General features: G+C 41.8%; 1 protein-coding gene across 4 annotated transcripts in view; it reads left to right on the forward strand.

Annotated features, from left to right (window-relative positions):
* Positions 1 to 21,969, forward strand: part of LOC115208463 (spectrin beta chain, non-erythrocytic 1) — a 97,914-nt gene extending 75,945 nt beyond the window's left edge. For all 4 annotated transcript variants that reach the window (XM_029776532.1, XM_029776533.1, XM_029776531.1 and 1 more), the window contains 14 exons: positions 544 to 822; positions 1,009 to 1,139; positions 1,496 to 1,700; positions 2,079 to 2,453; positions 4,574 to 4,818; positions 4,993 to 5,131; positions 5,721 to 5,805; positions 10,846 to 11,042; positions 11,616 to 11,716; positions 14,207 to 14,261; positions 19,275 to 19,489; positions 19,653 to 19,826; positions 20,083 to 20,125; positions 20,533 to 21,969. In XM_029776532.1, the coding sequence (XP_029632392.1) occupies positions 544 to 822; positions 1,009 to 1,139; positions 1,496 to 1,700; positions 2,079 to 2,453; positions 4,574 to 4,818; positions 4,993 to 5,131; positions 5,721 to 5,805; positions 10,846 to 11,042; positions 11,616 to 11,716; positions 14,207 to 14,261; positions 19,275 to 19,489; positions 19,653 to 19,826; positions 20,083 to 20,125; positions 20,533 to 20,751 (2,463 nt within the window). In that variant the 3' untranslated portion in view covers positions 20,752 to 21,969. The remainder of the gene's footprint in view (positions 1 to 543; positions 823 to 1,008; positions 1,140 to 1,495; positions 1,701 to 2,078; positions 2,454 to 4,573; positions 4,819 to 4,992; positions 5,132 to 5,720; positions 5,806 to 10,845; positions 11,043 to 11,615; positions 11,717 to 14,206; positions 14,262 to 19,274; positions 19,490 to 19,652; positions 19,827 to 20,082; positions 20,126 to 20,532) is intronic.
* The last annotated feature ends 312 nt before the right edge of the window (positions 21,970 to 22,281 follow it).

A 22,281-nucleotide genomic window follows, 5' to 3' on the forward strand; every position in this document is an offset into this window, starting at 1 on the left:
AACTACAAGAAACATCTGACCGCTGTGATTGCCAACAAGGGTTTTGCCACCAAGTACTAAGTCATGTTTTGCAAAGGGGTCAAATACTTATTTCCCTCACTAAAATGCAAATCAATTTATAACATTTTTGACATGCGTTTTTCTGGATTTTTTTGTTGTTATTCTGTCTCTCACTGTTCATATAAACCTACCATTAAAATTATAGACTGATCATTTCTTTGTAAGTGGGCAAACGTACAAAATCAGCAGGGGATCAAATACTTTTTTCCCCCCACTGTACATAGCAAAGAGTATCACTCTCTTATTGATTTTTAATTGAGATATAGGCTACGACAGATTGGTGTCCTCTCCAAGGGGTGTACACTACAGAAATAGGGCGCCTGACCATTTAGGCAAGGCTTACTTACTTACTACATACTTAATGAAGTGTATCTAAAGTATTGTACTCTTGGCTTTGTGTATCTAGTATTTTAATGTATTGCTGACATTACTTTTATTGCCCATTTCCATGGAAATTAATTTTGTATTGTATCCCCTTCTCAGACCTTGCAGAAGGAGATCCAGGGACACCAGCCCCGCTTCGATGACATTTTCGAGCGGAGCGAGAGCCTGCTGATGGAGGACAGCCTTGCCGTGGAGGCCATCCGCCAGCGCATGGCCGACTTGCAACAGCTGTGGGGCCAGATGATTGAGGAGACGGAGAAGCGTCACGCCCGACTGGAGGAGGCCCACAATGCACAGAAGTACTACTTTGATGCCGCTGAGGCTGAGGCCTGGATGAGCGAGCAGGAGTTGTACATGATGTCTGAAGAGAAGGCCAAGGTACTAGGGTGTTATTGACAGTGTTTTAGTGTGTGTGTGTGTGTGTGTGTGTGTGTGTGTGTGTGTGTGTGTGTGTGTGTGTGTGTGTGTGTGTGTGTGTGTGTGTGTGTGCGCGTCCCCTGTACTGATATTTCTTCTAACATAGAATTCACTAAAGCGCTAAAAACAAGTGTCTTTCCCTCTTAGGATGAGCAGAGCTCCGTAGCCATGCTGAAGAAGCACCAGATTGTGGAGCAGTCGGTGGAAGACTACGCTGAGACAGTCCATCAGCTCTCCAAGACCAGCAGAGGCCTGACAGCTGCAGGACATCCAGAGAGGTCAGTGAGAGAGCCTAGAGGGAAGCCATTGAAATAGAACGTCACTTAATATTGCCGCCCGTCAAGGAATGTTGACCTGATTATGAATGTCCGATCTAGAAAAAGTATTTTGCATGAGTGGAGCATTCAGTAGACCAGAGTGTGGTGTGTATGCATATTTTTGTTTCAGCTGAACCCTAACAGACCTGATTTCACTAACGAAAGCCTTGTTTGCAGACCATGACTAGTGTATTAGTTTGATCATGGGTGTTAGTGTTGGAACAAGAACGTTTTTTTGCAAAAAAACTTTTAAAAAAAGACTCTCGTTAACCCCATCCACTGATCATTGAACTCTTGATTTCTGTTTGTGTGGGCAGTGAGAGGATAGGCATGCGTCAGTCTCAGGTGGACAAGCTCTATGCCGGCATGAAGGACCTGTCTGAGGAGAGGAGGGGCAAACTGGACGAGCGGTTCCGTCTGTTCCAGCTCAACCGCGAGGTTGACGACTTGGAGCAGTGGATTGCCGAGCGGGAGGTGGTGGCTGGATCTCATGAGCTGGGACAGGACTACGAGCATGTCACCGTAAGCAATGCCACCTGACTTCAAACCCTACCCTCTCACTCCTGGTGCTGTCAGGAAGGAAAAACATAGTCCGCATTCCAGACCATCTGCATAGCAGCCAAATTCCAAAAATTTACCAATAGCTGAATGCCACATCATCTAAATTGCAGTTGGGCATCATATCTCAATATCATATTGACATGTTTAACATTTTCCAGGTGTTGTGTGCTTTGGTGTGTGACTGCTTTGCAAATGGTCTGTAACGTGGCCATAGACTGATTTCAGTACTGCCCATTTGATACCACAATTACCTTTTAGTAGGTAAGACAGGGCATTACAATATATATTTGTGTTAAAGGTCCTCATTCTCCTCCTCTCCATCCATCTATCCATCCACAGATGCTCCAGGAGCGCTTCCGGGAGTTTGCGCGCGACACAGGCAACATCGGCCAGGAGCGTGTGGATGCCGTCAACCGCCTGGCCGATGAGCTGATAAATGCGGGCCACGCAGATGCCGCCACGGTGGCCGAGTGGAAGGATGGACTCAACGAGGCCTGGGCTGACCTGCTGGAACTTATCGACACGCGCACGCAGATCCTGGCCGCCTCCTACGAGCTGCACAAGTTCTACCATGACGCCAAGGAGATCCTGGGCCGCATCCTGGACAAACACAAGAAACTTCCAGAGGAGGTGGGACGTGACCAGAATACAGTGGAGACACTGCAGAGGATGCACACCACCTTTGAGCATGACATCCAGGCCCTGGGAACACAGGTAGATACATAGCTAATATCTCCCTGTAGCTCACTTCACCAGATCACTGCACTGAAATCTCATGTTATTATTAGTGGTGGGCACCAATACCGATAATGCAATATGATATTGATAACTTACACTATTATGTAAAAGAGGACACATGACTGTTCTTGCAGACACAAAACACTCTCACAGGCTCTCAACTTAGCATACAGTGCTTTTGTAAGTATTCAGACTTTTTCCACATTTTCTTACGTTACAGCCTTATTCTAAAATGGATTCAATTGTTTTTTCCCCTCATCAATCTACTCACAATACCCCATATTGATACCCCATAATGACAAAGCAAAAACAGTTTTTTAGAAAGCAGAAATATGACCCCCTACCCTCTACTCAGTACTTTGTTGAAGCACCTTTGGCAGCGATTACAGCCTTGAGTCTTCTTGGGTATGACGCTACAAGCATGGCACACCTGTATTTGGGGAGTTTCTCCCATTCTTCTCTGCAGATCCTCTCAAGCTCTGTCAGGTTGCATGGGGAGCGTCGCTGCACAGCTATTTTCAGGTCTCTCCAGAGATGTTTAGAGAAGTCCGGGCTCTGGTTGGGCCACTCAAGGACATTCAGAGACTTGTCCCGAAGCCACTCCTGCATTGTCTTGGCTGTGTTCTTAGGGTCATTGTCCTCTTGGAAGGTGAACCTTCGCCCCAGTCTGAGGTCCTGAGCGCTCTGGAGCAGGGTTTCATTAAGCCACTCCTCAGTAAAAGGCACATGACAGCCCACTTGGAGTTTGCCAAAAGGCACCTAAAGGACTCTCCGACCATGAGAAACAAGATTCTCTGGTCTGATGAAACCGATCCTGACTAGTCTCCCAGTCCCTGCCGCTGAAAAACATCCCCACAGCATGATGCTACCACCACCATGCTTCACCATAGGGATGATGCCAGGTTTCCTCCAGACTGGACGCTTGGCATTCAGGCCAAAGAGTTCAGTCTTGGTTTCATCAGTCTTTAGGTGCCTTTTGGCAAACTCCAAGTGGGCTGTCATGTGCCTTTAACTGTCGAGTGGCTTCCGTCTGGCCACTCTACCATAAAGGCCTGATTGGTTGAATGCTGCAGAGATGGTTGTCCTTCTGGAATCTTCTCCCATCTGCACAGAGGAACTATGGAGCTCTGTCACAGTGACCATCAGGTTCTCGGTCACCTCCCTGACCAAGTCTTTTCTCCCTCTTATTGCTCAGCTTGGCCGGACGGCCAGCTCTAGGAAGAGTTGGTGGTTCTAAACTTCTTCCATTTAAGAATGATGGAGGCCACTGTGTTCTTGGGGACCTTCAATGCTACAGAAATGTTTTGGTACCCTTCCCCAGATCTGTGCCTCGACACAATCCTGTCTCGGAGCTCTACGGACAACTCTTTTGATATCATGGCTTGGTTTTTGCTCTGACATGCACTGTCAACTGTGGGACCTTATATAGACAGTTGTGTGCCTTTCATGTTCAATCAATTGAATTTACCACAGGTGGACTCCAATCAAGTTGATCAATGGAAACAGGGTGCACCTGAGCTCAATTTTGAGTCTCATAGCAAAGGGTCTGAATACTTATGTAGATAAAGTATTTCTGTTTTTGGTTTTTAATAAATTTGCAAAAATTTCTACAAATCTGTTTTTGCTTCGTCATTATGAAGTATTGTGTGTCGACTGATGAGGAAAATGTTGTATTGAATAAATGTTAGAATAAGGCTGTAACGTAAAGAAATGTGGAAAAAGTCAAGGGGTCTGAATACTTTCCGAATGCGCTGTAATTAACTGCCTGCTGATGGATCACCAATTGGCTTCCCATTGAATTCAAACTGGCCCTGAGGTGGCAAGCCCAATAGGCAATAAGCAAGCAGTTGTCTGAGCTTCACAAAGCAATGGAAATGAACACAATATTAAACAATCACACAGTTGCAATGTTATTCATAATCCTGTCTCTGAATTTTTTACCACTATAAATATAGATTTTCAATATCGGTTCACATTGCTAGTAATTATTAACCTGTTAATTACACAGCCTGTAATTTCATGTAAATACCAGGCAGTGGAAGGTAGCGTAATTGTAGAATAAAATGCGTTAAAGCGACTTGTGCTCGTACCTTCAGGTGAGGCAGCTGCAGGAGGATGCCGTCCGCCTCCAGTCGGCCTACGCCGGCGACAAGGCAGACGACATCCAGCGGAGGGAGAGCGAGGTGCTGGAGGCCTGGAATACCCTGCTGGAGGCCTGCGATGGCCGCAGGGTCCACCTCCTGGACACGGGCGACAAATTCCGCTTCTTCAGCATGGTGCGCGACCTCATGCTGTGGATGGAGGACGTCATCCGTCTCATCGAAGCCCAGGAGAATCCAAGGTAAATTACTCTTATACTTAGTTAGGTTGGGGTCAGTTCCATTTCAATTCAGTAAACTGAAATTCCTATTCCAATCTTAGGTTCGTATACTAATATCCTGATCTGTGTGTGTGTGTGTGTGCGTGTGCGTGCCTGCGTGCCTGCGTGTGTGCATGTTTTCCTTTCTCTGCACAGGGACGTGTCCTCTGTGGAGTTGTTGATGAACAACCACCAGGGTATCAAGGCTGAGATCGACGCCCGCAATGACAGCTTCACCGCCTGCATTGAGTTGGGCAAGTCTCTGCTAGCCAGAAAGCACTATGCATCAGAGGAGGTAAGTTCCATAGCCAAACCAATGCTATGCTACTGCAGGGCAGCCCATGAGCCATTTGCGGACCACTGCTCTTTCTCAATTGAAATATGTCCTTGTCTCCTTTCTTTCTTTGCACTGGTCTGAATGAACTGACCAAGTGAAAGCCACCCTAATGATGAGATATCACCATTTTGTTTTGCCAGCACTTAAATGGTCCATTTGGGGAAATTATTTTGACAGCCCTATGTTACTGGGTCATCCCAACAATTTGGTGCCTTTTGAGATGTGAAAATAAACTTTTGATTTCACCTGGAGAAATGTTGGGGAGAAGTGGGTTAAACTCTTCCTAGAAGTCACAGAGGGTGCACAGATGGATGTCGAAATTCTGAATCTTCTTTATTCATATAAAAATCTTATTTATTAAAGAGCACTTCAGGCTTTTATAATTCAATATTGGTGCATCATTTCTACCTAAAATATTAAAGGCACTCATTTTGTGGAATGACCATACTGCATTGTAGCCTCTTCAGGTTTTAGTGTATTGCATTGTTTGTATGTGATGATACCCAATGCTAAAATATAAGTATTTGCTGCTATGTCCTCTGTTTAGATCAAAGATAAGTTGCTACAGCTGATGGACAAGAGGAAAGACATGATTGACAAGTGGGAGGACCGACGGGAGTGGTTAAGACTGAGTAAGGGTTTTTGTTCATACTTTCACACGTGCTATTGGATGGAATCTTGTCATTAGTTGGGCATATCCAGTCCCACTGGGCACAAACTGGTTCAATCAACGTTGTTTCAATGTAATTTGTCAATGTATTGTGACACGCAATTAAATATATGTATTAACCCTAGATGACTAACAGGGCACTGTTTTGAAGCCACCGAGCAGCCATCTTGGTACTCTTCATTTTTTTGGAAGCTATAGAAATCCATTTTTGTATGTCTACATTCATTTTTGACAAGTATATTATAATACAGACACCTTAATGCTTACTTTAAAAAAGTATTTTGTGAACTGAACACAAAAAATATATATATATATATATATAAAAATACATAAACATATTCCTAAACATTTTTGGGGGAGAGGACTCATGTTACTGTCCCCACAACAAATACATACTTAAATACATGTAATTTTGTCCTTGTAACATTTTATTGAAATAATGTAGACTTACATTCATTCCTATGGAGGCCGATGGCTTCAAAGCCTCACATTGGCCATTACATAGTATCACCAATCCAGGGTTTATACACATCATTGCATGACATCTATGTGTAAAATACATTGGATTTGCAAAAAGTCTTTAATGTAAACTGTTGTTTTGAGGGGGAAATCTAACGTTAATGTGTCTCTATGAAATTGTATGTGCTGGTATTTTGGCCAGGCCTCTCTTGAAAATTAGATTTTAACCAGGTAAAAAAAAAGGTAAAATAAACAATAAAATAAATATGGAACTATCCAATCTGTAGATACTAACCAAGTAGATCTTCAAATGTTGATACAGTGTTTTTGATTACATTGACAACCAAACACAATTCAACAAAGATTTTGTAATACAGTAATTACCCTAAAGTGAAGGATATCTTACAAACTAATATAACAGTATTTATTCATTCAACCTTAATGAGTAAAACATCCATGGCTACGTTTTGGGGTTACTGTAACTGTACATGTTTTCTTATGTTTTTATTTAACTAGGCAAGCCAGTTAAGAACAAATTCTTATTTACAATGACGGCCTATACCGGCCAAACCCAGACGACTCTGCGCCAATTGCGCGCCCCCCTATGGGACTCCCAATCACAGCTGATTGTGATACAGCATGGATTCGAACCAGGGTGTCTGTAGTGACGCCTCTAGCACTGAGATGCAGTGCCTTAGACCGCTGCGCCACTCGGGAGCCCTAATCATAGAAAGCGTGCCTGTTCAAAATAGCATGCAAAGGTTGCAGGTCTGTGGAGGTCTTCGCTATTGCTATAATAATCTGTGCAGAATCTGCAACCACATTGATCACTTGCACCATGTACTTTTAATGCAATCTCAACTGCAATTCGGTACCAGTACCCCCTGTATATAGCCTCGTTAGTGTCATTTTATTGTGTTACTTTTTACTTTAGTTTATTTGGTAAATATTTTCTTAACTCTTTCTTGAACTGCACTGTTGGTTAAGTGCTTGTAAGTAAGCATTTCACGGTAAGGTCTACACTTGTTGTATTCAGCACTTGTGACAAATAAAGTTTGATTTGATTTGAATTCCGGTCATTTTGTTGTGCTATTATGTGAAGCACAGTGATCACACATTTAGTCGTATATAAACTAAATATCTGAAATATCTAAATATCTCATTGGAACTTCATTGCGCTTATAAACGGTTGAAAGCACAGTGATAACCTATTTAGGTGACAATGAAACCAAAACTCAAGACATTGTTTTTCCATTGGAATTTGGTTGTGCTTTTAGATGGTTGAAAGCATAGTCATAAGATAACACATTGGGAATTCAACAAACTTTTGGTTGTCTTTCTGAGTGGGTGAATGTAGGTTGTAATCTAATTGATCAACGTCTCAACCAAATATTACCCAATTGTCCACGTTGAAATGACTTGGTGTGACCGGTGCAGTAGTCTGTAGTATTTAGAATATGATTTTTAGACAACTCCATTGCACCAACGTTGTGAACAATCCTTTGTTGTCCCTCTGGAAGACTGTTTCATTATGTTACTATGCATACCTTGGAATGTGAGGATGACACATCATAAGCCTTTATCATTTCTGGAGGATGAGAAACTGTCCCTGAAGTGTTGGCCATGCGTAGAGCTGGGTTATGTTCATTAGGCATCAAACAGAAGAGTAAAGACCTGGACCAATCAGAAAAGCTCAATTGAATTTTCAGTTGAATTTTTTTTTGTTACACGTTTTTACCTTTATGTGCCCTAATGAACACAACCTTGGTGCGCTTATGTGTACTTTGATCAATCTGGCCCTTCTCTATTTGCCCCATGTCCTCTGTCAGACTGGTCTCATAGACTAGACATAGCATAGTAAACGTAAATCTGTGACACTCAAATTAGTATGATATGGTACGCTTGGTATGGTTACATAAGATATAAGGTTACGTAAGACAAAAATGAAAGGAGTGTGGTTGGTCAGGGTGGATGTGTAGGCATATAACGCGAATGTCTAGCAACGGTTGTGTGTTCGAATTTCATCACAAACAACTTTAGCGTTTTAGCCAATTAGCAACTTTGCAACTACTTACTACTTTTTAGCTAACCCTTCCCTTAATCTTAACCCTTTTAGATAACCCTAACATTAACCCTTTAAATCTTAACCGTATTCCTAACCTTGTCCCCTAACCCCTAGTGCTAGCTAACGTTAGTGTTTTCCACCTAGCTAACATTAGCCACAACAAATTACAATTCTTAACATATACAGTGCATTCAGAAAGTATTCAGACCCCGTGAGACTTTTTCCACATTTTGTTACATTACAGCCTTATTCTAAAATGGATTAAATTGTTTATTCCCTACATCAATCTACAAAAAATACCCCATAATGACAAAGCAAAAAAAAAAATTTTGAATTTGAATGTATATAAAAAAAGATGGAAAAATCACATTTACATAAGTAGTCAGTCCCTTTACTCAGTACTTTGTTGAAGCACCTTTGGCAGCGATTACAGCCTCGTGTCTTCTTGGGTATGACGCTACAAGCTTGGCACACCTGTATTTGGGGAGTTCTTCTCTCCAGATCCACTCAAGCTCTGTCAGGTTGGATAGGGAGCGACACTGCACAGCTATTTTCAGGACTCTCCAGAGATGTTTGATCGGGTTGAAGTCCAGGCTTTGGCTGGGACACTCAAGGACATTCAGAGACCTGTCCCGAAACCACTCCTGCGTTGTCTTGGCTGTGTGCTTAGGGTCGTTGTCCTGTTGGAAGGTGAACCTTTGCCCCAGTCTGAGCGCTCTGGAGCAGGTTTTCATCAAGGAGCTTTCCCTCGATCCTGACTAATCTCCCTCCCTGCTGCTGAAAAACATCCCCACAGCATTATGCTGCCACCACCAAACTTCACCGTAGGGATGGTGCCAGGTTACCTCCAGACGTGATGCTTGGCATTCAGGCCAAAGAGTTCAATCTTGGTTTCATCAGACAAGAGAATCTTGTTTCTCATGGTCTGAAAGTCCTTTAGGTGCCTTTTGGCAAACTCCAAGTGGGCTGTCATGTGCCTTTTCCTGAGGAGTGGCTTCCATCTGGCCACTCTACCATAAAGGCCTGATTGGTGGAGTGCTGCAGAGATGGTTGTCCTTCTGTAAGGTTCTCCCATCTCCACAGAGGAACTCTGGAGCTCTGTCAGAGTGACCATCGGGTTCTTGGTCACCTCCCTGACCAAAGCCCTTCTCTCCCAATTGCTCAGTTTGGCCAGGCAGCCAGTTCTAGGAAGAGTCTTGGTGGTTCCAAATTTCTTCCATTTAAGAATGATGGAGGCCACTGTGTTCTTGGGGACCTTCAGTGCTGCAGAATGTATTTGGTACCCTTCCCCAGATCTGTGCCTCGACAGAATCCTGTCTCAGAGCTCTAAGGACAATTCTTTCAACTTCATAGCTTGGTTTTTAATCTGACATGCACTGTCAACTGTGGGACCATATATAGACAGGTGTGTGTCTTTCCAAATCATTTCCAATCAATTTAATTTACCACAGGTGGACTCCAATCAAGTTGTAGAAACAATTCAAGGGTGATCTATGGAAACAGGATGCACCTGAGCTCAATTTGTTCGCCGCTCTGGCACCCCAATGGTGGAACAAGCTCCCTCACGATGCCAGGACAGCGGAGTCAATCACCACCTTCCGGAGACACCTGAAACCCCACCTCTTTAAGGAATACCTGGGATAGGATAAAGTAATCCTTCTAACCCCCCCCCCCCTTTAAAAGATTTAGATGCACTATTGTAAAGTGGTTGTTCTACTGGATATTATAGGTGAATGCACCAATTTGTAAGTCGCTCTGGATAAGAGCGTCTGCTAAATGACTTAAATGTAAATGTAAATGTAAATTTCGAGTCTCATAGCAAAGGGTCTGAATACTTATGTAAATAAGGCATTTCTGTTTTTTATTTTTAATACATTTGCAAAAAATTCTAAAAACCTGTTTTCGCTTTGTCATTATGGGGTATTGTGTGTAGATTGATGAGGGAAAAAGTTATTTTATACATTTTAGAATAAGGCTGTAACATAACAAAATGTGGAAGAAGTAATGGGGTCTGAATACTTTCCGAATGCACTGTATATGTTTAGGAAATTCATAACATATTGTACGTTTTGCAAAATCGTAACATACTGTACTAATTGCAATTCATAACATATTGTGCGTTTTCCAAATTCAGAATATATTGTACGAATTTCAATCCGGAATATCTCATACAAAATTGTAATTTGTAACATGTCAAATGAAATGGTTGATGGACATCGACAAATTAATGTATACCATATGGAGTGTCTCGGATTTACGCACAGAATAATATGAAATGCTCTGAGACCACATTCGCTCTGCTGATAACTAATGCATGTGGGCTAAAGTGGACAGTGAGTGTTTCTGTTTTGGGAGGGGGGATATTAGTCATGAATGCTCAGGTTACCCGTTCCCACATGCCAGAGGCCATAAATTAGCTACAACATTGAAATGAAGTTTACCCTGTTGACTTTCTTATCTTTGCTCTGCACGGTCTAGTTTTGGAAGTTCACCAGTTTGGGAGGGATGCAGGGGTGGCAGAGGCGTGGCTGCTGGGACAGGAGCCATACCTGTTCGGCCGGGAGTTGGGGCAGAGCGTGGACGAGGTGGAGAAACTGATCAAGAGGCACGAGGCGTTCGAGAAATCGGCCGCCACTTGGGAGGAGCGCTTCTCGGCGCTGGAGAGGTTGACTACGGTGAGTGTTTTGGAGGGTTGCAATGTTTCTGTCACGTGTCACAAATCTTTATGGTAAAATGATTCTTACTGAGAGACATTAGTCTTACTCATCGACAGTTACATTTTCAGTCCTATTCCAGTGAGTATTTGTAATGTTCATAAGGTTTCAATAAGAAAGCTGTTCACTAAACAATATTATCTTGCGCTCGTCAATTATTTAAGTTCACGTACTAACATTGACACCTAGTGTTAAGTGCATGTTAACTCCATGTCAGTACAGTATTTACCCAGTATTTAATGAAAAATTATGTAGTAATAATATAATCTGGTGCGTTCAAAGAATTCAACATAATTGGTAATAATTGGTACAAAGTTTTGCATGTTCCCATGAATCCCAAAGAAACTACAATGTAATCATTAGGTAATTAAATTAGCTGCCATTTTTCACGTCTTTAAGTCCCAGGTAAATAGCAAACGTTAAAATTGAAGTGTGACCCTGCCATCACTCTTTGAAGGTGGCATTGCCAGATTAATTTACTCAGATTACGTTGGTTAAATGAGACTGAGGTCCCGTTGTGTTTTGTTCTTCCAGTTGGAGTTATTGGAAGTGAGAAGACAGCAAGAGGAAGAAGAAAGAATGCGAAAACCCCCTTCGCCGGAGCCTTTACCGGAGCAGGACTCACCACTGCAGAGGTAAGTGTAGCAGTTACGGCTGTTGCGGTGACCATATTCCCGCCACACCGGCGGTCATGATTGCAGTTAAATTCCACGTGAACGTTTAGTCACAGTAATTAGGCTTCTTCAAGCTCTGATGCTGCTTATGGTCATTAGTAGCCTACCAAACTTGCTAACTGCCTGTTACTCAGCACTCTATTGTCCATATAATCACTCTGACATCAATGCAAATGTCTTCGAAAATCTAATCAAACACTTCATGAGCTCATGTTGAGCAACATTTCTATAAGCTATGCAGTTGCGTGAGAAAACAGAGTGATGGCCTCTACTAAAAAGAGCAGGATACCATCAGCTTTGTATAGGCTAGGCCTACTATATTTCATTCTCAACATTCTAATATTAAGCACATTGTTTATCTTTACAACAGGAGGGTAGTCTACCTGGTTGGCATGAAAATGAACCACGGGAAACGCATCCTCCATCCGCTATTTAAGTGTATAGATGACTTGTATTTTTTCCCGCTGCCCCTGTTTCGAGACCGGTGCATGATAATGGTCCATTCTAAATCAAAACACATTTCACACATATATTATTTAGTATATGTAAAGACAAGATTAAATCAAGAATAGTCTGATGGGTGACAATATTAGCCTATCACTTGTGAATGATATATTATCAATTGTGAATGATGCCCAGCATAAGACACTGCCTTTTTTTTCCTAATCATAGTAACACACCTCATGTAGCCTAGCACATATGTTTTGATAAGGTTTGTATCACAATTAAAGTGGCCAAATAACTTCTTAAAATTAAGCACATTAATCCGTTTTACAAGGGGTTTAGAGCCTAACTGGCATACATTAACAGTTGCAAGTTTGGGAAAGATAATTTCACCATAAAAATGCACATTTAATAATTAGCATTTTTTTTATCATGGTGTTTTCCGCTAATGGAATATTCGTGCTTATAGCCTACTGCCATGTGCGCATTTCTGCGCTTATAATGTGAAGAAATAGCCTAATAGTTTATCACCATTTTAAGCTAAATCTGCTGCGTCAACCAAATTGCGGGGGAAAAAATCTAAACATGTAGCCCAACATTTGTAGAACAACTAAAGTTACATTAATAACTCTAAATTAAGCATGTAGGAGTACAAATTTGTTTGTTAACCGCTTAACACAGAATAGCCCCATGTGCGCACTCCCTCAAATCGTTTGGAGAATATATTTATAATTTATTCAGCTTTGTTCTATTGTATTCTTCATACAATAAAATAATGTCACCAAATTCTAAGAAAATCTTGTCTGCTAAATGAACTAGTGTTATCACGTTTTAAGGTATGACTCAGGTGCAGACAGTGTTGAAGAAACAAACGTTTATTCTTTAAACAGGGGCAGGCAAGGAACAGGCGTGAGCAGGGAAACAAAACGCTGGTAGGTTCTATGAACAAAACGAACTGGCAACAGACAAACAGAGAACACTGGTATAAATACACAGGAGATAATGGGGAAGTTGGATGACACCTGGAGTGGGGTGGAGACAACCACAAAGACAGGTGAAACAGATCAGGGCGTGACAAGTATAGCCCACAGCCATTTGGCATTGCCAGATCAGGACCTAACATAAGGACATATCAGTGTATGCTATTGTCACGATCGTTTTGAAGGACGGACCAAGGCGCAGCTTGTGTTGGGTTCCACATATTTATTACCGTGAAACTTGAACAAAAAACGTATAACAAAAGTGAAGCACGTGGCGCACATCAGCACTCAACAAAACAATATCCCACAAAGCAGGTGGGAGAAAGGCCTTCCTAAATATGATCCCCAATTAGAGGCAACGATTACCAGCTGCCTCTAATTGGGAACCATACAGCTCACCAACATAGAAATAAAATGACTAGAACACCCCCTAGTCACGCCATAGAGAACCAAGGGCTCTCTATGGTCAGGGCGTGACAGCTATTCTGTTCTTCTGAAATAGACTACATTTTCTTCATATCATGCTTCATATCATGCTTCTGTCTAAAATAAATCATGGATTTATTGTGAAGGTGTAGGCTATGTTACATGGATTTATTATACTTTTTCAAATGTAGATGTTCCAAAGGTCATCAGTGGCTTGCATCAGTGGCTTGTAGGCTATGTGTGAAAGCCAGGAGATGCTAAATGTGTTTATGTTAATTAACGGTAAATTACCGTGAGACCGACAGTTATTTGCTTGACTATCACCGGCTGACAAAATGTTGTGACCTCCACAGCCCTAGTAGTGGTGTTGGTAAAGAAACAGACAAGGGTGTCAACTCATCATTAAGCTTAGATTATTTGATTCAGCTGTGTAGTGCTAGGGCAAAGAACCAACATGTGCACCCATCAAACAATTGTGACTCAAGTAAATCAAGGTAGTTATGAATATCACCACAGGTTGTTGTTAGGTAGCTCATGGACACTTACTCACCTTCTCTGACTCGCTTCCTGATTATCCCTTTCTACTGTATATTCTCCACAGTGGAGTAGAGAACAGACTGCAGAACGGGCTGCCCACAGACCAGGATTCCCCACAGGTAAGTTACTGCTCCAAAGTTTACCACCAAAAATATGCCAGCTTTTAGGGCCAAAAGACTGACTAGGGCCTTACTTCTCAGAGCTTTACATTGTTCAATCTCACCTAAGGTGCATCCTTTGCATCTGAGGCGTTTCCCAGAAAACATAATTGCATTAAAGCTGAAGAATGAAATATGAATATTGAAATATTTTATATATTAAATGTAATTATTTTGGTATGAAGGCCCATCCATGCTCCTTAAAATGAATTGTTTTATTTTTATTTAACCCTTTTATTACCAGGTAAGTTGACTGAGAACACATTCTCATTTACAGCAACGACCTGGGGAATAGTTACAGGGGAGAGGATGATAATAATAATAATAATAATTAATGTTAAAAATTAATGTTGGTGCACTGGTGTCATGGCCACCTCTTGTGTAGGTTCATTTTTACCAGCCCACAATCTGCATTTTGTCCTGCACTACCCTGTCATCTCAGTACTTCCTGAATCACTACTAACTACAAACTAAGACCCAAGTATATGTAGATCAGTGAAGCAGCAATGCCTGCTTGTGCATGCCTGTCACATGTTTGTTTATGTCTGTTAATACTTATTGTTTGAACTGTAAAGATGTTCCTAAGAGAAAAATGTGTTTGTCTATTAAAATAATTGTTGATTTGATATCAAACAGTCCTAAATATTTCTAAAACTAAAATAATTGTATTTGGGACAAATCATTCACTAAACCCTAAACCTCAATGAAATCTTGTAATAAATTATGTGAAAATACTGTCATGGTGAAAACATATTGATACAACAGTAGCTAAGATGGGGAGAAGTCTGTCCATAATAAAGCGCTTCTGCTCTACCTTCTTAACAGCACTATCAACAAGGCAGGTCCTACTGGCCCTAGTTTTGTCGCACCTGGACTACTGTTCAGTCATGTGCTCAGGTGCCACAAAAAGGGATTGAGGAAAATTGCAATTGGCTCAGAACAGGGCAGCACGGCTGGCCCTTGGATGAACACAGAGAGCTAACATCAATAATATGCATGTCAATCTCTCCTGGCTCAAAGTGTGGGAGAGATTGACTTCATCATCACTTGTATTTATAAGAGGTATTGACATGTTAAATGCACCGACACCCATGCATATCCCACAAGACATGCCACAAGAGGTCTCTTCACAGTAAATATTAACTTTTTTTTAAAAAGACAAATAGTTCATTATTGGAATGTATTTGGAAAAACACTTGAAAAGTATTTGAAAACTCAAATGTAACCCAGGCATTTGAAAATAGTATTTGAAATAAGTATTTGAAAATTCTTACAAATAGTAGGCTATTAATTGAAAATTGTTTGAAATAGCAATAGTTGATTCTGGCCACATTATTTTAAAGTACTCAAATGCACAGAAAATAAGTATTTAAATAACAAATAATCAAATACATACAGTACCAGTCAAAAGTTGACACACCTACTCATTCCAGGGGTTTTCTTTATTTTACTAATGCCAAGAGTGTGCAAAGCTGTCATCAAGGCAAAGGGTGGCTACTTTGAAGAATCTCAAATATAAAATATATTTTGATTTGTTTAACACTTTTTTGGTTACTACATGATTCCATATGTGTTATTTCATAGTTTTGATGTCTTCACTATTATTATAAAGAAAACAAAGAAAAACCTTGGAATGAGTTGGTGTATGTAGACAGTACTGCATGCAGACATTCATTTGAGCCTTTTAGTGGTGTTATCAAATCAAATTTTATTAGTCACATGCGACGAATACAACAGGTTACACCTTACAGTGAAATGCTTACTTACGAGCCCCTAACCAACAATGCAGTTTAAAAAAATACGCATAAGAATAAGAAATAAAAGTAACAAGTAATTAAAGAGCAGCAGTAAAATAACAATAGCGAGACTATATACAGGGGGGTACGGATACAGAGTCAATGTGCGGGGGCACCGGTTAGTTGAGGTAATATGTACATGTAGGTAGAGTTATTAAAGTGACTATGCATAGATGATAACAACAGAGAGTAGCAGCGTTGTAAAAGAGGGGGAGGGGGTGGCGGGGCAATGCAAATAATCTGGGTAGCCAATTGATTAGATGTTCAGGAGTCTTATGGCTTGGGGGTAGAAGCTGTTTAGAAGCCTCTTGGACCTAGACTTGGCACTCCGGTACCGCTTGCCGTTTGGTAGCAGAGAGAACAGTCTATGACTAGGGTGGCTGGAGTCTTTGACGATTTTTAGGGCCTTCCTCTGACACCGCCTGGTATAGAGGTCCTGGATGGCAGGAAGCTTGGCCCCGGTGGTGTACTGGGCCATATGCACTACCCTCTGCAGTACCTTGCGGTCGGAGGCCGAGCAGTTGCCATACCAGCCAGTGATGCAACCAGTCAGGATACTCTCGATAGTACAGCTGTAGAACCTTTTGAGGATCTGAGGACCCATGCCAAATCTTTTCAGTCTCCTGAGGGGGAATAGATTTTGTCGTGCCTTCTTCACGACTGTCTTGGTGGGCTTGGACCATGTTAGTTTGTTGGTGATGTGGACACCAAAGAACTTGAAGCTCTCAACCTGCTCCACTGAAGCCCAGTCGATGAGAATAGGGTGTGCTCAGTCCTCTTTTTCCTGTAGTCCACAATCATCTCCTTTGTCTTGATCACGTTGAGGGAGCGGTTGTTGTCCTGGCACCACACGGCCAGGTCTCTGACCTCCTCCCTATAGGCTGTCTCGTCGTTGTTGGTGATCAGGCCTACCACTGTTGTGTCATCGGCAAACTTAATGATGGTGTTGGAGTCATGCCTGGCCGTGCAGTCATGAGTGAACAGAGAGTACAGGAGGGGACTGAGCACGCACCCCTGAGTGGCCCCTGTGTTGAGGATCAGCGTGGCGGATGTGTTGTTACCTACCCTTACCACCTGGGGGCGGCCCGTCAGGAAGTCCAGGATCCAGTTGCAGAGGGAGGTGTTTAGTCTCAGGGTCCTTAGATTATTGATGAGCTTTGAGGGCACTGTGGTGTTGAACGCTGAGCTGTAGTCAATGAATAGCATTCTCACATAGGTGTTGTCCAGGTGGGAAAGGGCAGTGTGGAGTGCAATAGAGATTGCATCATCTGTGGGTCTGGTGGGCGGTATGCAAATTGGAGTGGGTCTAAGGTTTCTGTTGATGTGAGCTATGACCAGCCTTTCAAAGCACTTCATGGATACAGACGTGAGTACTACGGGTCGGTAGTCATTTAGGCAGGTTACCTTAGTGTTCATGGCACAGGCACTATGGTGGTCTGCTTAAAACATGTTGGTATTACAGACTCGGACAGGGAGAGGTTGAAAATGTCAGTGAAGACACTCGCCAGTTGGTCAGCGCATGCTCGCAGTACACGTCCTGGTAATCCGTCTGGCCCCGCGGCCTTGTGAATGTTGACCTGTTGAAAGGTCTTACTCACATCAGCTGCGGAGATTGTGATCACACCGTCGTCCAGAACAGCTGATGTTCTCATGCATGTTTCAGTGTTACTTTCCTCGAAACGAGCATTGAAGTTATTTAGCTCGTCTGGTAGGCTCGTGTCACTGGGCAGCTCTCGGCTGTGCTTCCCTTTGTAGTCTGTAATGGTTTGCTAGCCCTGTTACATCTGACGAGCGTCGGAGCCGGTGTAATACGATTCGATCTTAGACCTGCGTTGACGCTTTGCCTGTTTGATGGTTCGTCGGAGGGCATAGTGGGATTTCTTATAAGCTTCCGGGTTAGAGTCCCGCTCCTTGAAAGCGGCAGCTCTAGCCTTTAGCTCAGTGCGGATGTTGCCTGTAATGTCATAGGGATTAAATTGAGCCGGGTCCTGCCAGGTTTGAGACCCGGCACCTATGATCCAAATGAGAGCCAGGCGGAGCTGAGACACGGTTCCTTTCGTTATTTGAATTATGTATTGAAAAATGTGTTATCCACATTTCATTTTCCAGCCAACAACACGAGTAAGCAACAGCAAAATCAGACAACACCAATTGTTCAGCCTGTCGGTCGCATTTTATGTAACAAATCAATATTCCTCTCGAGGCGCATTCAATTTGTGAGTGCAGCACAGGGAGAGAAATATGCATGTCCAGTCATTTTAGCCTACAACATTCTAAATGCTGTCGCGGGAAAACACACCTTTTAAGCAGTTTTGATGGCCACTGTTTAAAGAGGACGATTACTGCGCTTTCTAGTGTTACTAGGCTACACTTATTTCTCACATCCCAAAAATGTGTCAAATGCACCATTTTACAATGGGAGTTTTTAGCAGCGGCATGGTTTATGCGCATTAGCAGGCAGCAATTGCTTTGAATGCAAAGGGAAGACCGGGGCTAAATGTAACACAGGTCAGGTGTAACTGGTAGGCAAACATTATATTCACAGTAGACTACATGAGCCTTGGTTGGCTAAGTGCCAGTGGAACGTTTTTTGGGACATTCAAGTCATCAATATGTTGCTGTAACTAGCAACAAGATAGCCGAATGTTTCGACTTTATATTTTGTGACCTAGCTAATGATTAGCCCAGTGGGGTAATTGGAAATGTGCAACATTTCAGCTTATTTATTTACAGCCACTATGTTGCATCAGGTGGGCTACATCAGGTGATAATGCCTATTGCTAAATAGCACACCTGCCTGATAATATGGACCAATATGTTATATTGGGCTCATTTCTGGAGGGGGAAATTATAGTTTAGATGTCAGCATCATTCAAGGCTGCTCTAATGACTTACATGGCTTATTACCTTTCTCCGTTCACAGCCGACGAGTAGTCCATGCACACAGGCTCGTTTGGTGTAGACATAAGCTCCTGGCTCAGCATGTTCCAACACTCCAACAGGTCTTGGGGCTCAATCACAGCCCGAGGCAACAAGAGGCCTACTCAGTCAAGATTATTTGTCCAAATACAATTCAGAAACCAAAATTAGTTATTAGCGTTGCATACTGTAGTTTTAAGGCATGATTGGGTAAAATGATTGGGGCCTCTCTATCTCTCTCTCTCTCTCTCTCTCTCAGAATGGTGTTGACAGAGTTGAGATCATGAATGGAGTGGCGGAGCAGAACTCAAAGGACCCGAGCCCCATTCCCTCACCCACAGCCAGCCGGCGGGGAAAGGGCAGCCTGTCCTCCACGTTGCCGACCCAGAACCAGGATTTGCCTGCGGCTCAGCTGGAGGGCTTCCTGCATCGCAAGCATGAGTGGGAGGGTCACAACAAGAAGGCCTCAAGCAGGTATGGTGAACTGGATCAAAAGAGAGAATCCAAATAGCATTGTTTGGAAGAAGTAATTTAATAATAGTTTATTTTGACATAAAATACATTATTTTAAGGGAGTTAACTTGTGTTATACAGTGCATCCCAGGCTTACAATGACTCATTGGGCTCTCTTTTTCAGATCCTGGCATAACGTGTACTGCGTTATCAACAATCAGGAAATGGGCTTCTACAAAGACAACAAGGCTGCTGGTCAAGGCATCCCCTACCACAATGCGATTCCGATCAGTCTAATGGGGGCTGTGTGTGATGTGGCCATGGATTACAAAAAAAAGAAGCATGTCTTCAAACTCAGGTTAAAAATGATAAAAATGAGAGTAGTGTTCAAGTTCCTTCTCACGGAATCACCCCAGAAGTGGATCCTCTTAGTTGCACTTCATTACGCTATCTGCTTCAGTCTAGATCTGATTTCTTAATGTTCTAGTTCATTTTGTTGACTGCCATTTCAAAAATATATATATTTTTTGCAAATGTTGCTATCCAAATCTCTTTTGAATCTCAAATATATATGTTTAGAAAGTTACCAACATTTTTGTTCATTGTTATTTCAGAGTTACGGATGGAAATGAGTATCTCTTCCAAGCCAAAGAAGAAGTAAGTCTGTTTCCTTTGTTTAACATTTTGTGTCATCTGTTAAAGATTGTTTCAGTAGGCCAAAACAAAACAGTGGGTATACTGTAAAACAAAAGAACGACAGCTTTTGAATAGAGGCCCTGGTCTTGACTATAAAACCTAATTCCTGGGCTAGTTGTTAAACTGACCTCCACAACCTTGCATGTACTTATTCTTCTAGGGTGAGTTTCCCAAAAATTCCCACGCTAATGTGCAACTTTTTATCTCATGACGACCTAGACTCAGTCCACTTGTAGAAAAGAAAAGTACTTATTTGGCAAATTTCATTCACTTATAGACATAGATCATTACAATTGCCATTCTCTTTTTGAGACAGAGAATTAGCTAAAAAGTGTTTAGGAAACTGACCTTTCAATGACCCCTTACAGGAGGAGATGAGCACATGGATCCAGGCCATTCTGAATGCGGGGACACCTGACAAGGTATCAATTACGCCCAGCAACCAGAGCACTCCGGCGTCGAGCCGAGCCCAGACCCTGCCCGCTACCGTCACCCTCACCAACGAATCCAGCCCGGGCAAGCGGGAGAAAGACAAGGAGAAGGACAAGGAGAAGCGATTCAGCCTCTTCGGCAAGAAAAAACTATGAAGTTTCTCAGCAATGAAGACTTTCAGTTTTTTATTAGTGCAGTATTTTTTTTCTTTCATTTTTGTCTGCCAAGCCACAATGATACTCCAGCTCAACTACACCACATGCTGTGCCTAATGTTCCTTGAATTGGGTAAAACGATTGATAAGACTTTGAAATACAAATGTAAAAGAAACATTTGTACTTTGTTAGAGTGTCAAGGTGTATGGGGCAGGTTTCATCATGAAATTGATTTGGTAATATCATAAGGACCATTTTATTTTTTTTAAGTTAATTATTTACTTGTAAAAATGTGTTTTGTGTGTTTTTGTGCTTTTTCCTTGTCATTGTGTTTTGTTAAAATGGGTCTGAGTATTTAAACGTTTCCTCAATTTTGTGAGGGTGTCTACAAGAGGCAGGCCTACATTCTCTTTTTGCTGTTGGAAAGGGAGACAACATTGCTTCAAAATAATTCAGATTTGTGACTGCACATACACATATTGAATAAAAAATGTAATGCAACTTTTCAACATAATTTACTATGATTCCTACTTGAGTTTAAATTGAAAACAAACAACCTCGAGAAAATATCAGGCTCCAAAAAGGGCATAGTTAGCCAGTATTATCAGTAATTGCATGCCTTTTTAGGTCAAGATAAGCCTAATAATACACCTGTAATTGAAACAAGATAAATGTCTTGAAATTAATTCCTCATGGAATAATGTTTTATATATATGATGGACCAGTAATTTTTTTTACATGTTTTTCCTTTGTTTGTTTACTTTTGTCCCTCTTGAGTTGCGTCATAATATATGTTTCCAAATAGTTATAGTTGGCTACAGATTATAAAATCAGTATGTATAATAAACACTTTAAGCATTGATGTTAAATGGAAACGTGAAAATTCTGCATTTACTGCAAAAAAAGGTTGCTTGCTTGTTGCTCTAGCACTGCACATTATAATTTTGCTACGTTATCCTGCTAATTGATACATAGTGTGCATTTCTTTGTCACTGTATCTATTGTATTGAGAAGAAGAAAAAAAATCTTACTGCACAATCAGAAATTATGTAATAGGAATGAAATTCTTTGCAATGGCTGGGTCTTTGGGCATATATAGAACATTGACCTGGCTTTCTGATGTATGAAACTGCACCTGTAGACTTTTTTTTCTCTCTCTGTCTCTCTCTCTCTCTCTTTCAAATATGTGCGATGTCATTAAAATGCTATTAAACATTATGGGTCTGTGTGTTATCTATGGTTTTGGAAAAGTGGAAAAAGTGGAGCTAGTCTGCTTGAAAATGTTGAACCTTGCTGTAATCTAATGAGTACTTTAAGTCTACTCTGTCTGCTCTGTGCAATCAATGCAGCCACTTGTCTTGTAACTGGAAATACACATTCAAAGTTTAAATGCCCTAGTCTATAACTTCAGCACCGAGCACCTTATACACTTGCATGTGCGGGCCAGATTTTTGTTAACCCGAAACAGCCCGCAATTGCTAATAATCCATCTGCAACTGCCTTACTACTGTATATGTGAAAATCTGAGGC

This window comes from Salmo trutta, chromosome 14 (genome assembly GCF_901001165.1).
Source record: "Salmo trutta chromosome 14, fSalTru1.1, whole genome shotgun sequence".
Classification (NCBI taxonomy): domain Eukaryota; kingdom Metazoa; phylum Chordata; class Actinopteri; order Salmoniformes; family Salmonidae; genus Salmo; species Salmo trutta.